General features: G+C 34.6%; 1 protein-coding gene across 2 annotated transcripts; it reads right to left on the bottom strand.

Moving 5' to 3' along the window:
• Positions 1-989: 989 nt before the first annotated feature.
• On the bottom strand, positions 990-16381 carry IFI44L (interferon induced protein 44 like). Of its 2 annotated transcripts, none has more exons than XM_024565589.3 (9): positions 16283-16381; positions 14125-14609; positions 13621-13669; positions 12696-12891; positions 8683-8835; positions 6992-7163; positions 2510-2610; positions 2052-2226; positions 990-1888 (listed from the first exon to the last, which is right to left on the bottom strand). In XM_024565589.3, exons 2-9 carry the CDS (start codon positions 14597-14599, stop codon positions 1848-1850), a joined length of 1362 nt encoding a protein of 453 aa, XP_024421357.2. In that variant the 5' UTR covers positions 14600-14609; positions 16283-16381; the 3' UTR covers positions 990-1847. The 2 variants fall into 2 exon arrangements, with proteins under 2 accessions (XP_024421357.2, XP_053776880.1); XM_053920905.1 differs by having other exon boundaries at positions 13621-13671; positions 14427-14609.
• Between the last annotated feature and the right edge of the window lie 550 nt (positions 16382-16931).

Raw genomic sequence — 16931 nt, 5'->3', positions numbered from 1 at the left:
TGCACAGAAGCTTTCTAGTACAATATATTTCCACTTATTCATTTTCTTTCTTTTTGAGACCCCCTCCAGCCATCTTTTCCAACCTAATTTCCAAATATACACTTAACTCCATCAGATTTTTAAATGTTCCCAAAGTAGTATAGAGGCAGAGGATTAGAAATTATGACATCATTTATCTAACACTGCTCTTTTTACTACAAAAAGGGAAACTTTTGGTAGCCTCAATATTTATGCTTTCAAACAATGTTGGTTCACCTGGATAATCCCTTATTTTTTATCTCTTCATCTCTCCATTACTACTCTTCCTTTCAGAATAGTCATCTCCTCCGTAAGGGTACTCCCTGCTTCCCCTTCGAATGAGTGAAAAACCTTCCACCTTAAATCAAATTTTGCCTCTGGCAAAACTTGTTTCTGCCCATATTTTCTGCTGGCACCACTCTGGAAATGGATTTGTCATGGCCCCATAGTTGGTGAGCACAGCAACGGCTCTTCAATCACTTTCAATCTATACCAAAGAAAAATAGTTACGGCTTTCCCCCGCTGGGTTATGTGGAGACAAACACACCTTACTTTTTGGATCTATTGCTCCCTAGATCCACATCATAACCATCCTGGCTGCCACTTTACTTCCATTCCCAACATCTACTTCTGGCTCTACTCCTCAATATCTATGATGATTCTACTCCAAGATCTAAAGACCCCATTTATCATTTATCGTTTCCACTGAATCATGGCTGTTGAACATTCATTTGAGCACAGTTTCACCTGAAGCTTTGCTTTAGGAAATATTTTTTGATAACTATCTCTAAGCAATTCTTCCCCTCATAATACCCAGGACTGCCCAAAGAAGGCAATAATTCTGATTAAATATAAATTAAACCGCTTTAATATAAGTAACTATTGAAGCAAGCATATTCATTTGAAAAAGTCTCAGAAATTTAGAGAAAAGAGTGAAGATTGCTTTAGGAAAAAAAAAACTGAAATATATCTTCTTGAATTTATGTTTTCTTTATTTATAACCCTAACTTCTACAGCATCCTGAAGGATGTTAGAATCATTTGGAAGTACTTGAATAAGACAAACCTCTTATTGACATGCACTAGTAATCTTATTTTGATACTCTTCTTTGGACACATGGTTAGGATGGTTTGGAATTCAATTACTGAAAATCAGGCATTGGTTCCTTAGAGGAAGAAAATTTATTTTTTAATTAACTTAAATTCATATTTTTATTCAGAGATAAGTGAAACATTCTCTCTCCTTTATTTCCGTTTTCTCTCTCTAGCATTTCATTCTTTCCTAGTCTTCCTTTTTATAAGGAGAAAAATTTAAGTACATATTGCCATTCTGGGAAGGTCAAAGGGGATGCATAATGACTGGGATGCTTGCTTCCTGCCAGATACTATGTAAAGTTCTGTGAACACAAAAATAAGTAAAATCCAAACCTGGCTTCTTAAAGTATTCATGGCCTATTTAGGGAAGCAGATATCTGTGTAATCATTGTATAGTTATTATTCAATATGAATACTACTCACATAGAGTGTTAAATAAAGTGTTATAAGTTAATAGATAACAAAATAGTTAATTTGACTAGGGAGGTTTAAGAAGGTGTCACAGAAATTAAGTTGCAAATGGTGTAGAAATATGAAGGGTGGTTTACAGTAGGGATATTTTGGCCCACCACTGCTCAGGGTTGGCCTTTGACCTTGAGGTTTGACTGATCCTAGAATGAACTATCAGATGCTATCAGGGACAGAAGGCAAAGTATGATGAACGCTGGCAGCAGAGAACAACTCTGATCGAGGCTTGCCAATCCAGGTTTGGGCCAAGTGTCAGAATTAGGGCAACTAATCACACATATGGAGCTGGGACATTCCCACAGCTTCATCTGAAAACAAAACAAAAAAAGAGTAGAAATAAAGCACATATCTTAACATGGCTGTTAGGACTAGAGCAGGCAGATGGATGCTAGCCATCCAACTGAAGTATAGCTTAGGGTTTTTCAAAAAGAACCAGTGCTTAATGAGAAGAGCATAAAGGGGCCAGATTACCTGTTTCCTCAAGAGGCAAATCCTCTAAGTAGTCATCTACAGCTCGTAATATCTGCCTCAGCGCAGAGAGGATCAGAATGTCCTTTAAAGGGTCCAGTTCCACTTCTGAAGCATAATTTTCAACCATGAAAATATTAGAAGTAGGAATGTGTAGCATTTCTTGGATTTTCATTATCTGTAGAAAAATAAATTTAATAAAGATAAGTCATATCTAAAATTTGACTGAATTTAAATATAATTCAAAAATTTAAAAAAACAATGGCTAGATAAATTCTCTACATAATATAATTATAATTCAGATAGTTATACTTTTAAAGTGAGGTATCAACTTGATTTAACCACACAACTGATCCATTTCTTTATTTGCCTGTGAATATGTGGCGTGAGTGCCAGCATGCACACGAACACAGAATACAACACTGCTTCAACAACATCTGGCTACACACAGTGTTCTTTACCTCGCTTCCAGAAGTCACACACTTTTTCATGTTTAAAAAGTTATCTTGAAGAACTTCCTGGTAATTTGTCACTTTAGTGAGCAAGGCTACCTGTTGTATACCTATGTCAAATAGATAAATCAGTTATTTTCATTTCATAATCTGCAATGTGTCAACAAGGTAATTAAATAGGCACAAAATAAGTTCTTTGTAGGATATTCTAATATTTAGAGAATGAGATATCCACCACATCTCAATATGGAACCTGAAGTTCTTCTTTTAAGAGAAATAATCTTTTTCTTCCAACATGAGAGATTATTTCTAAATGAAACTAAATCTACACTATGTCGTAGTCAGCTGCTATTCCACACCAATAGTCTATTTTAAAGTGATTGGTGGAAGGAGTGGTTGTTGGGCCTTGAGAACTAAAAGGAACCCCAAAAAGAGAGAAAGTGCTGAGGGTTGTGTGTGTACATTTATAAAAGCAAAATGTACTGTTTTCTCATTTCTGAGGACCTCCTCCCTTCTCCCTCACACCACAGAGATGAGATGAATAAAGCTCACTCGGCTTCTAACATATCAAAGTTCTGCTTTAGTAACAGCTGCTTCTTAAGGGAAAAACATACTTTAAAATTGAGGTTTCCAGGATACCTCTGAGGCTCCTTTACCAGAGCTGTTTGGAGTTCCCTCTGACAGAAATCTTGTGTTTGGGATTTCTGTTACTAAATGATGGCCTTTGCTGTCTTCTTCTCATTTATGTCCCAGATGAATAAATAAAAAGTTGGCCAATTAAAACCTGGCCTCTAATAGAGGGCAGCATTTAACTGACAATTGACACATATGATTTATTTTCCAGCTTCTGTTACAAGGCAACTCTTCCCTTTCCAAATTAACGCAGTATCTTCCTAGAGGCTCTAAGTCAGCACAGTTATAAGCGTTGCCACCCGGGGTGGTACGCAGCCATATGTCCTTAGAAAACCCACCTCAAACCTGAGCACTTCTGTGACTCGGTCTTACCTCAGTGCACCATGACTTATATCTTTTAGACGTTTATACACTTACATTGAGCATATCTAATGCTCATTACAAGAGGAAAGTAAAGTTCATTGCACTTGCATTAACTTTCCAAGGATCAAAATTTATGACTGTTTAAAAAAATGTAGGTTTACTTAGCCACTGAGACCATGTCGTACACATTAAATTGCACAGACTTTTCTCGGAGCCTAAATATAAGTGGTCTTTCAATTGATATACTAAACAATGAGGCTGTGGAGTGTGAAAGCCCAAACAAGGCTTCACACTAAAATTTTTGGAAGTCCAATGAGAGGACTTCCAGCCAGTTCTGGACTGAATGGAAGAGATACACTCTTCTTCCTGCTAAGTACAGCTAAAAACACTGGATATTACATATAAATTAAATGCAAACATTGAAAGGTGAAGAGAAGAAGACGGATTGACTAGGGACCTTGGGATCCAAGAAACAATGTGGTGGGGAGTTCTTTAAGTTTTCTTCCTACTTCATATATCCTTTATTAGCTGCTGGAGAGGAAATGTTCTTTCCTCTCAAATACTATATTCTGAGCCTGCACCTAAGAAATGCCAATTGGATCTGGCAAAAGAAAAGAAAAACAAGGGAAAAGAGAAGGAAGGGGAGGGAAGGGAAGAGAAGGGAGTCTGTTCTTTCTAGCCAAACAATGAGAAAAGCCACAACCTAGCAAGACATAAAACTTTCAGACAACAGCTATTCTATCCCAGCCAAACACCACAGAAATAACCTCAGTCTGATTGATCTATAAACATATTTCTTCCTTTCTCCAACCTCCACCCTTTGCCAGGGTATTAACAGTGTCATAGAAGAAGAGCAAGTAGGGAGCCAGGGCCTTTATACCTGCAGTGTGCTAGGTCCCCCTCAATGATGTCAATGGAGTCCCCTTGGGAATCCTGGACTTCCACCTAAACCACAGTTATGAGGTGCTCCTCTCCTTCTCTACCAGTATCGGAGGGGGCCAAGTGAGAAACTGAAACTTTAACCACTATTCATTCACCCAGCCTTAATCAGACTCCTAGTTCCCCGTGGTATAAATGTAGGCCATATTGATCAAAAACAAAATGTTCTTACCTCTCAAATGTGTCAAATAAATCCTGGTGGGATAACTGTACTTTCACTCCCACCAGCTCGGTGTCAGAGGAGGTATGCTAAAACACAAGACTTAAGATCCAGAGTCTCATATTTTAGCACCCAAAATATCCACAATATAATCAAGAATTACTTGTCATACCAAAAAACAAGAAAATCGAATGTAATTGACATTTGTCAAACATGCCAAAAATCAACATCATACACATTATTTGCAAACACCTATGGAACATTTGTCAAGATAGACTATATCCTGAGCCACAAACCAACTTCAACATTATTAAATCAGAGTGTGTCCTTTGACCACAATAGAATAAACGTCAAAGTCATTAACAAAATGGAAACAGGAAAAACTTCAAGCACTTGAAAATTAAGCAATATACTCTAAATAATTTATAAGTCAAGAGAAAGTCTCAAGGAAAATAAAAAATGTATTAAGTTGGATAATAATGAAAATATAACATAAGTTTGTGGGACATAACTAATTTGCGGGCAAGCATTGAGTGCTGACAGGAAAATATGTAAGCATTCAATGCTTGTAACGGAAAGGAGGAAAAGTCCATAGTCAATACTCTAAGTTTCCATCTCAAGAAACTAGAAAAAAAAAGAGAGCAAATTATACCCAAATCAAGTAGATGAAAGAAATCATAAACTGCATAAATAATAAAATTTAATTTAAAAATAAATAAATAAATAAAATTAAAACAGCAGAAAAAGAAATCACAAAGAACACACATCAATAAGTGAATTGAAAACAGAAAAACAATTTAAAATGTCAAAGAAACAAAAACATCACCCCTTGAAAAGATCAATAAAATTGGCAAACCTCTGGAAATACTGACAAAGAAAAAGAAAAGAGAAGACACAAATCACCAGGATCAGGAGGAACACAGGGATATACCTACAGACCCTTCAGGCATAAAAAGAATAATGCTATGAATGATTTTACACACATAAATTTGACAATGTAGATGAAACAGACTCAAGTTAAAAACTACAACCTACCAAACTCACATAACAGGAAATAGGTCATTTTAATAGCTCTGTAACAATTTTTAAATTGAATTTTTGATTTTAAAATCTCCTGAAAAAGAAATCTCCAGGCCCAGATGGCTTCATTAGAGAACTCTATTAAATATTTAAAGAGAAATTAACATGAATTTTATAAAATCTCTTCCAGAAATAGAAGAGGAAGGTAAACTTCCCAATTCATTTTATAAAGCCAGTATTACCCCGATACAAAACCTGACTAAGGGAAAAAATAGAGAGAGGGACATCTACAGACCAATATCCCTCATAAATATAGATGCAAAAATTCTTAATAAACTATTATCAAATGGGACTCATCACCACATGAAAAAAATTATATGCAAAGAATACATGGGTTTCATTCAAAGGAGTCAAGGCTAATAATTCAAGTTTCAAAGAAAATCAGTGTAATCCATCATATTAAAAGCCTAAAGAAAAATCCCATGATCATGTCAATCTGTGGAGAAAAACTATTTGACAAAAATTCAATACCTTTTATTCTTGATAAAAAATAAAAACTCACAGATAATTAGGGATAAAGAACTTCCTCATCTTGATTTAAAAAAAAAAAAAAACGACTATGAAGAGCACATACACTAATGTCCATAGGAGTTTTATTTGCAATAGCCAAACACTGGAAATAATCAAAAATGTTAAATGAACTGTGGTATATCTATGCCATGGAATACCACTAAACCATAAAGAGGAATGAGTCTAGATACACACAACAACTACTATGGACCTCCATAGATAAGAAACTGAGTGAAAAGAGTCAAAAAGTGATATACTGTATAATTCCATGTATATAGCATTCTCAAAATGACAAACTTATAAATAGAGAGAAGACATTTGTGGTTGTCAAGAATTAAGGATGATGGGGGGTTAGGAGGTACCATAAGGGAGATTTTTGTAACAATTGAATAGTTCTCTATCTAGATTATAGTGGTCACATGAGTCTACACATGTGATAAGATGACATAGAGCCATACACACAATTTAAGTGTCAAATACCAAGTTTTGATCATCTTGGTCTGCTCACATAATGTGGGGAGGTGACTTCCCTATCAAGCCACAGGAAAATCATATGTGACAAAAAATATGGCCGTTTTAGTCTTTAAGGACCGAAGAGTAAGGTTTAGGGCCTTTCCTTCAGTCAAGGCTGTGGGTGTTGTCTGCCTGCTGTTGCCGCCAAACACCCAGGGCTTAGCAAATAGATGAAACGTACACGGAACCTCTCTGTAACCTCTTTGCAGAGAGTTACAGAGAATTGTAGATTCTATCCTATGAATCTACAATTATCTCAAAATACATTTTGTGATAAGTGAAATGAGACTCACCACAGTTTAATACTTCTTCTTGAACTTGTTTTAACTTTGCCAGCATTTTAGAGGACAGCATGTTGATAGAGCTGCTGTCTAAGACATAAGCCACACAGTGAATCCTGTCCTTCAGTGATGGAGAGATGATGAAGTTAGGGTGTTTGCATGTAATTGGTTGCTGGGGATTAAACTGTTAGAGAAACAAATATACAGTAACATTTAGAGAGCTTCTGTTGAATTCTTTAAGACAAAATTCATGCTTCAAATGTGACCACCACTAACTTTCAACCCAAAACTTTCCCTCCCCACAGTTCCCCCTTCCCCAGACCAGTTAGTGGTGCCCCTTCCATATTTCCTCTCCACTCTGATCATAATGCCATTATATCTTTTTTATAGGAAAACCACTTCATTACTTTGGTAAAAAATTATAATTATCCATAATTTACATTATCTATGAAAGAAATACTTTAAGAAAGTACAAATAATGTTTTTTAAGCTACAAATCTCACTAAAAAAAAAAACCCTACTGTTAACAATGTCACACACCATTTAAGACTCTTCTCTAAGCATTTTGTATACTCAAATGAACTAATGAATAGAGAAAAAAGAGACAAAAATATACTGAAAATTCCATTTAGATACTATGATTTATTTTAATTTTACAGAAAAAAAAACTGAAATAAAACAGAAGAAACACCAAATTTCAAGTCTAAGTTAATATCACTTTACCACAAGACAATAATCTTTCTAGGATTAGGACAATAAATTACAAAGCACAGTAAAAGATTGATTAATTATTCTTTAACTATATGTTTCAATGCTGGACTGAGAGGATTCACTTTTTTCTGCTGTAAAAAATAAAGGTGTTAGTATGCTCATGATTTTTCTCATCTTTCTGCTCTGCTCATCCTCCCTGTGTCTTTGTCTTCTTAAATTGTGAGCTCCATGAGAATAAGAATTATGTTCTTATTCAACTATGTGTACCTAGTAACTAACATAGTGTCTCACACAAATTAGTTTTTAAATACAGGGTTTTTGAATAAATGAGTACATAGCTGTAGTTTCCAATCAAGCATAATTGAAAGTCAAAGGAAGTCACTGTTTAGAAATTGAGGCTAATTGTATTATTCCCAATATCTAAAAGAAAGATGATAGTGATAGTTAACTTTTGAGAATTTAGAGTACATCATCTCTTTTATCTTTTCAGACACCCTATGAGATAGGCACTATTATTACCTACAGTACATCTCACACGTGAAAAAAACAGACTTACAGATACAAGTCTGTAGATGGATACACATCTAATTAGTGGCAGAGCCAACCTTTGGATCTAGTTACTCAAGTAGCATTTAAGTAATAAATACTAACTATTTTAGTAGAATAGCATGCCTCAGCAAAAAACATGGTTATTGCTCCAATGTTTTGTCTAAGTGATCAAAAAAAGTGTGAGATTAAAGTGTGTGATGTAAATACAATCTCCTCATGACCTTTTACTAGAAGTAGAATCCTGCCTTTTGGCTGTATTTCTTAATAGCATAGAAAAGAAGAGCAGTTACTGTACTTACATAAATGCTTACCCATCTAAAGTACAGTAGTTTTAGTTAATGTTGAAATCACCTTACAATAGTTGAAACTGCCATATGGAGTAAAAACTCAACAAAATGCATGATAAAAGTTATTTGAAATGCTTTAGAGATTAGAGTTCTTACATGATATCTGTCTGGCATGCAGCCTTTTAAGATGTGGCGTATGTCATCCATGCACAATCCTGCTCCTTCTTCCTCATCCAGCCCCATGGAATCACACAACTTAAATGGCAGAGATTCTCCACCTTTTCCATCTTTAATAGGATAGATCCTGTACTGTAAAGAAGACATATACATCAAATATAAAATTGTGTTCTTCAATTAGCATTCAAGACAAGACAATAAGGCAACCAGAGACTGGTTACTATTTTAACACTCTTGTCCTCAAACATTTTGATCTCAGGATCACCTTCAACTCTTAAATATTATTGAGGGTCCCACAAATATTTAATATGGTTTATATTTATTAATATTTAACACAGAAGTTAAAAATGAAAGTTTTAAATATTTCTTTTAAAAAAATTTCATCGTCACCCAAGGATATTTTCATTGATTCTAGACATGAAGTGTTGGGGGAGAGGGAGAGCAACATCCATGTGAAAGAGAAACATCAATTGGTTGCCTCCCTTACACGCCCCAGCTAAGGATCAAACCCGAAACCTAGGTAGGTGCCCTGAGGGGGAATATGACCTATAACCTTCTATTGTATGGAAAACGCTCCAACCAAATAAGCCACAGCGACCAGAGCTTAAATATTTCTTATATCATTTTAAAATGCAATTATGAGCCCTGACTGGTGTGGCTTAGTGGATTGAGTGACAGCCTGTGAAGCAAAGGGTCACCAGTTAGATTCTCAGTCTGGGCATATGTCTGGGTTTCAGGCCAGGTCCCCAGTTGAGGGCACACAAGAAGCAATCACACATTGATGTTTCTCTCCCTCTCTTTCTCCTTCCCTTCCCCTCCCTCTATAAATAAATAAAATCTTAAAATAAAATAAAATGCAATTATGAATATCTTACATTTAATTGAAACAAGGTTTCTACAAAAAAATAAAATTACTTTCCAAAAATATTATTTAAAAAAGTGGGGTTGATTTACATTTTGCAATTCTTTCTAATATCTGGATTGGTAGAATATAGCTGGATATCTCATATCTGCAGAGGCATTCAATCTGTTGTGATTGAATGATATCTCATATCATTCAATCTGTTGTGATATATTGTTTTGGCTGAAGTATATAAAGGAAATCTGGCTTCACATATATATATGTAGTAAGAAAAGGAGGAAGTGTTTAACAGCTTTCAGAGGATTTTGGATATTCTTCATTAACATATATCAAAGCTCAACAACTGATAATTTCTCAAATGTTAGCTACAATGTGGAATCTGTGACATTTTATATTCTTTATTACATTAAATTCACTGCTGTATCTTACACTTTGAATATGTCTTTTATCCACACATGATTTTGTAACTTGATGCATTGCTCATTTAAAATATTGGTTCAGCCCTGGAGGGGTGGCCTAGTTGGTTGGTTCGATCCCTGGTCAGGGCATGTACCAAGGCTGTGGGTTCAATCCCTGGTTGGGGCACATTACAGGAGGCTGCTGATTGATGTTTCTCTCTCTCTAAAACAACAGGGAAGAAACCTTGGGTAAGGATTAAAAATAGATGTGTATTGGTTCAATGGCTTATATAGATTTTCCAAATATTGGCATGTTTCATTGTACAGTATTAAAGCATCATTTCCGTTAATACCATCATTAATTTCATCAGATAACTATTGGAAAATTATCAAGCTCAGAGTGGTGGAAACATGTTTCTTAAAGTTCTCATATTTCTGTTAACAGCTAAAATGTTATCATTGGCACCAAACACTGTTGGTTTTCCTTGGAGTGATAGGCCCACTTTATGCATTTCCCAAAAACTGTCTACCAAATACGCAGTATAAATAAGTAAGTGTGCCAATTGCCTTCTCGATTAAAATTTTATGGTACATGAGAAAAGTTGAGCTCACAACTCCATCACACCCATGCCTTTGATGATCACCCACCATACTTTGATAAGGATTAGAAGGGCTTTATATGTCTTTCTCATTTTTTTTACTGCAAGCTCAGTGGTAAGGAAGAATATTCTACTAGTACTGTTTGGTGCCATTATTTGATTCGTACTGAGATGGTAATTGATAAAACTAAGTTCGTATGGTTAGCTCAAATGTCAACCAGAAAGTGCAAAACGCATCTTAATATTATTATAAAAATAGTTTATAATTACAGATCCTCTAAAAGGGTCCCAGGAAACCTCAGGAGTCCACAAACCTCATTCTGAGGAGCACTACTTTAACAAACATGTCCTAAATAGACACACTCAATCTGAACCCAAAAGAATTTTTCAGGAGCACTCTGAAAAAATGCTTATTTATTGATCAAATATACTTCCAACATAGACACAACTATGGAAGATTTGGGAAAAATTACCAAATAAATAAATATCGTCTCTTAGAGACACCAGAGGATGCTTTAATCACCATTCTCCCATTTCACACCAGGAAGTTTAGAACCCCCTATGACCTATTGCAAACTTTGATGAACTCAAGAGCTCCCACTGGCCCATACAATGCTTAGGAGTGATCCCACTGGAGATTTTAATCTGAGTGAATGGGACTTACTGGTTCCCCAACAGGCAAGGAATTACACAAACATTAGAATTACATACTTAAGGACATTTACATTTTAAGATCAATATGCACATTCATGATTTCATTGACTATGAATTTCTTCCCTTGATTTTTATTGGGAACTTCAATTCTTCAGCTTAACAATAACCTACAATCTTCAGACCAACTAAGAATTTCCATTCTTCAAAAAGAAGGATTGCGTCTCTGAGCAATAAAATATTATTTTCCTTACAAATATTCTGTCCTATATTCCTAAAGTTTATATAGTATTTGCATTTCGTTTGGAGTTCAGCATCTACATCTTAACTTTAAGCAATGCCTTCAGAGTTTTCAACATAACAAGAAAGAAATTCTGCCCTGATGAGGACGTCGATTAAAGCATCTATTACATTGAACGACACTTACTTGTTTATTACCTACATTGATCTCTAAGATCCCTTAACAGAGAGACTAATTATTATATGTATTTAGGTCTTTTGCCAACATAATATTTAGAAAACAGAGACATTTCAATCAAATGCTTAATGTATTGAATTGTTATTACTATACAGATGCATCAAAATAAAGCCACTCGTGTGAATAGAATATGGACAACTTAAAAACACAAAATGTGATTCTTAAAAAATCTTAGAAAATGTTTTCAGTTATTGAACATGACACAACTAAAATGAGCAGTTACTGTTCTACGCTCAATTTTGCACTGACGGTGCACAGCATATTCTAAAGCAGATGACAATGTAAGGGTGTAGCAATTATAGATAAACACAGCTTGATCATGAAATTTTCTATTTATTCTTTTTATTTTCTTTGATTAAGTGGCATTTTGAGAAGCATGAAATAGAAGTTTCTAGATAAATATTGTACCATAATTTGTAGATCTTTTGAGTTACTGTTTTAAAATGGTGTTACATTTTACTTCCTTAAACATATTTGATTATAAATAAGGTAGTGTTTGTAAGAGTATTTATAGATTTACCCTTTGAAGTCTGACCCACCAAAGTGAATTGCTGTTTTGCTGTTTATCATTTCTTATAGAATTATCTCATATAATGGGAAATTATGGTATTACATAGTTTGCATTACTTTTTCTAGAAAAAGAGAAAAATCGTTTCAATCAAGATAAAGCCATGTGACACACGAGTAAAAGTATACATTAAATATAATGAATGAAGATTTCCACAAAATTTTTACAATTTTATGGCTATTTATTACAAGTCCCCAAATCATGCTTCATTTAACTACTTCTTGCATCAATAAAAACAGAAAGACTTGCGGTATAATATACCTGTCATGTAGGCAATTTTCATATTCACCTTTTACTCTTGTTTTACATTTTATGTAGTATTTACTTATTTGTAGATTAAGAGGAGGTTACTGTTCTGTGAGAAAGTGGCAAAAAATTAACAAACCTAGTCATTGTAATTTATAAAAATCTTCAGAAAATTCTGAAAAAAACTTACCAGTTCAGTAATGCTGGTGCTATCGGACCCCACGGCAGCTTGGCGAGTTACATGGCCTTGGAAAACAGACTTCACTGAATTGAAAAAACTGGACTTTCCAGACCCAACTGGACCCAGCAAAAGAATACGAATTTCTGAAACCAAGTCTTCAGAGGGTCTGTAGGCTCTGAGGTCTGCCAAGAGCTCATGTCTACGCCTGTTAAAATGCAGTAGTTAGATACAACAGGAAAACTTCCATAAAGAACAGTATAATTCTTCAGGAGCTTCTTTACTCCCATTTTAAAAGTATGTCTTAATTACTTAATTATTATTTTTATGTTAACATCCATTATATGGTGCAAATGGTCTAGGTTATGTATTTTGTGCTTGAAGAAAATGCATTTGTCTACACCTGACTAAAATATATTAAGAAGCAACCAAATTATTGTTAATCTATTAGTCTTAGCAAAAATCTAATACGAAATATCAACAACAATGAAAATGAATTATTATTTTCAGTGAATATATTGTATTAAGAAGAAATCAAAATAAAATATATGTAATGCAGATATTTACCTACAAATTGGGGAGAGGGGGCTTTAATTTAAAATTCACTGAAGTTATCCAAAATCTTTATTCTTAAGGAAAAGATTCAAAGGTATTATCTAAAATAGTCATCTAGATTCTGTCTGGAAAACTTTCAATGTAACAGGTCCAAAGTAAACCTGATGTTAAATTGTCATCAAGTGGATTTTTAAAGTTTCAGAGTTGATCATGTTTTTGTTTTTGCTGTCAGGCTAATCTGCCCTGAACATATTGTGTCAGGAACACTATCATTCATTTTGATCACTCCCAGTGACTTTTATCCAGCTATTTCATTGTCAATGCCATTAATACAACTGGTCTAAATGAAATGAGATGTACATAGCGCAAGAACCTAACTTACTGTGTGGTTCCTGTTATCCTTCTGATGTAACCATTACCATCCTTAATTCCTATAGGAAATAAATACAGTATCATAATTTTTTAAACTTCTTAGTTCCCTTTTAAGAGTCTGATTAAATATGGCTATTTTACTTTTCAAATAGGGCCTTAAGTGTGCTTGCCTTACCCAGGGCTGAACACCCAACTTCTACCCAGTTAGAAGTTAGGGTTGGCAACAGAAGGAAGACAAGAAAAATTATCTTCTCAACACATTAACCCATTCTGAAAACTCACATAACTATGCCTAGAAGTTTTAGAACTGATCAAAAAAAAAGGGATCATGTGTCAAAATAGACCTGCTCTGATAGTAAGGTCTCTCAGTCCCTCTCTCTCTCTCCCACCGCCCCCACCTCTCCATCTCTGTCCCCATCTCCACCTCTCCACTTATACTTCTCAATTTACTTTGCTCAAAGTTGCCTGTACTTTCCAGTCTCCCAAATATATAAGGTTATTTAATTTAACATACCTTCAACTCGAAAAACTTCACATTCCAAATATTTTGAGGACCTGTAATTTATTCCTAATTCATTTGCTAACACTAAATGTAGAAAAACTAAGGAATTATTTGGAGTTAAGGAGAAAATGTCCTTAAAATTAGGATGACAAGCTGTCAGTTTTTCATAATTAATCTTTAGTGTTGTATTTAAAAATGCAGTTTTTATTTCAGTTTTATCATTTTTAAATGAAAAATAGAAGGAAGAGTTTGGATTTCCAAAATCTTCATCTATTGTAGGATAGTGCCCAAGTATAAAGACCCCAACAACATCTTTGGAAAGGTAAATCACTGTTATAGTGGATCCCTGATGACTGCACCTATGAAGCATATCATTAATGCTGCATCCATGGACACTAGATTTATAAAGAAGACTCAAGGAAACACTTCCAAGTAGCTTTTGCAGACTTTTTTCCTCATTCCATGTCAATCTGGTTGTCACTGCCATTGTTCTGAATCTAATGGAAAAACAATAATAGGTTAAGAGGAAAGTATAGCGTAGTGATTTAGAGTACAGATACCTGCTTCTAGTTCCAGTAGTTATTTTTTCTCTGACTTAATTAAAACATGTTATTTGAATTATAAGGCAATAGAAATGAAACAATAATAGGTACATATTAAAAATAGATAATTTAGAAATAAAAATATAATTAAAGTTTTAAATCAGTAGACAAAATGAAATGCATACTAGATAAAGAATAAGGAAAAATTAATCAATTAGAATAGAGATCAGAAGGCTTTTTCTTAGTGATAAATAGTAAATATTTTAGGCTTTGTGGCTATAAGGTCTCTGCCACAGTTGCTCAATTTTGCCAGCGTAATGCAAAAGCAGCCACAGACAATATGTAAACAAATAGGCATGACTGTGTTCCAATAAAACTTTCTTTACAAAAACAGGTGGCTGGCACACAGGTCAAGTTTGCCAGCCCATGAATTAGAAGATAAAGATGAGGAATTTATACAGAAAAGAGCTCACAAAGAAAGAAACTGAAATATGAAAAGTGTTAACAGGTAAGGAGGTCCTGGAGTGGCAGAATGGACCATTAGCCATATGCCAATTCTTTCAATGAGAAAAATTGAAAATCCAGGATAAACTATAAAGTACATAGATTTGAAAGCATTGCAGAGTTAAGTAAACAGTGATGAATTATTTTATGGACTAAGATTTGGGGAAAAAGTGAATACAGAGAGGTAACCTTGGCATATGGGAGTACATTTCCCTGAGGTGCATCTGTAAACTTCAGAAGATGTACCTGAGATGCTGAGAAATTAACCAGAGTATTTGCTAGACTCAAAGAGCTAAGGAAATGTGGCACCAGAAGGAAGATCCTGGGCAACTCTCCCCTCAGGCTGTGTGTTCTGATTCTGAAGAGGCACCAGAAGCAGTGAGGCGGGGTGGCTTGCCAGGACACTTAATCCCATCTTCTAGTAATCTCAATCTATGACTTGTTAAAATCAGCGAGAATTGCTAGTGACTCATAATGCTGAGTCACTGCATAATGCATACAACATAAATCTTGTCTAAACAAAGAAAACACTTTTTTGGCTTCAAATTATCTCTACAATCTTTTTATTTTAAATATTCAGTGCCTCACAACTGAACATAAACACAAGGCAGCAAGCAAAACAGTACGATATAAAACAGAAAGGAAAAATAAGCCCAAACACATACTGGAGTTATCTACATAGTGTTTTAAATAACCATGTTTGGTTTGTTCAAATAATTAAAAAGTGAGATTTAATTGTTGATAGCAAAACCGAAAAAAATAAAAAATAAAAAGACAAAAAGAAATTCTGGACTTAAAAATCTATAAATCTGAAATTTAAAAATTGAAGGATAAATTTAACAGCAGGTTATACACATTTGAGGGAAGAATTAGAAGAAAAATGCATCAAACTAAAGCAGTGAAACAAAATAAATCTGATACAACTGTATGGAGATTATATTAGAGGTAACTAACTCTTCATAGTTCCACATGTTTACAATTTTTATTAAAAAGTATAATATATGAAAGATAAAAGTATAATCATTAGCAGAAATTTCATTCTGAAGAACTTTTTCAATGGAAGAAAAATAGGTCATTTTCTTCACACATGGCTAGGAAACATTGGATGGTAGGATGTCACTTACCTGTTTTTAAGAATTGGTTGTAAATGGACTATTAGCTGCTCTCTCTGGCTTATGTAGAAGTCACATTCGGAGACAGAAGGTTCTGCTGAAACCCAGTGCCTTCCTGTTTGAAACAAAGGAAAGCGAAACTCAAAGCAGTGAATAATCAGCTGGCACCATGCCAAGTGCCATTAAGTTTCTTTTTCCCCACCAGAAAGAGACAGAGAAAATGAAACAGAAAAAAATATATAAGATTCCTGCTGAGCACGTGAAAATGATTTTTGATTCCCTCTGTAGCCCACATGTAAGCATGTATGAAAGGTTAATTATTCATAAAAAATGTACAATAAAACAAATAGCTAATATTTTTTAGGCATTTAACCATGTACTTAGCACCGTGCAACTAAGCACCAAGCAACTACGTTCATTTTCCTAGTTTCTCCTCAAAACAATCTTATTCATTAAACACTATTAATATCCCTATTTCTTAAAATATAAAAATGAAACATAAGGATATCGTGACGTTGCCCAAAGTCACTCAGCTAATGGAGTGGTGAAGTTGTCTGGTATTCAAAATCAAGTCTTTTTGCACTGGAACAAACATGAAGATTCAGTTTTTTTCTGAATTTATTCACAAGGCACTGTACTGCTCCCTTCTCCCCCCCACCCC

The sequence above is a fragment of the Desmodus rotundus genome, chromosome 3 (assembly GCF_022682495.2).
Source record: "Desmodus rotundus isolate HL8 chromosome 3, HLdesRot8A.1, whole genome shotgun sequence".
Lineage (NCBI taxonomy): Eukaryota > Metazoa > Chordata > Mammalia > Chiroptera > Phyllostomidae > Desmodus > Desmodus rotundus.
This window is presented reverse-complemented; position numbering and strand designations above follow the sequence as displayed.

Bases quoted from the DNA above. Each gene is read 5' to 3' on its own strand.
- IFI44L (XM_024565589.3), bottom strand. From the start codon at position 14,599: ATGGCAGTGACAACCAGATTGACATGGAATGAGGAAAAAAGTCTGCAA. The intron at 12,892-13,620 runs GTAAGTTAGGTT...GCATTTTAACAG, and splicing joins AGGATAACAGGAACCACACA to GCGTAGACATGAGCTCTTGG. The intron at 2,611-6,991 runs GTGAGTCTCATT...TATTTGACATAG, and splicing joins AGAAGAAGTATTAAACTGTG to GTATACAACAGGTAGCCTTG.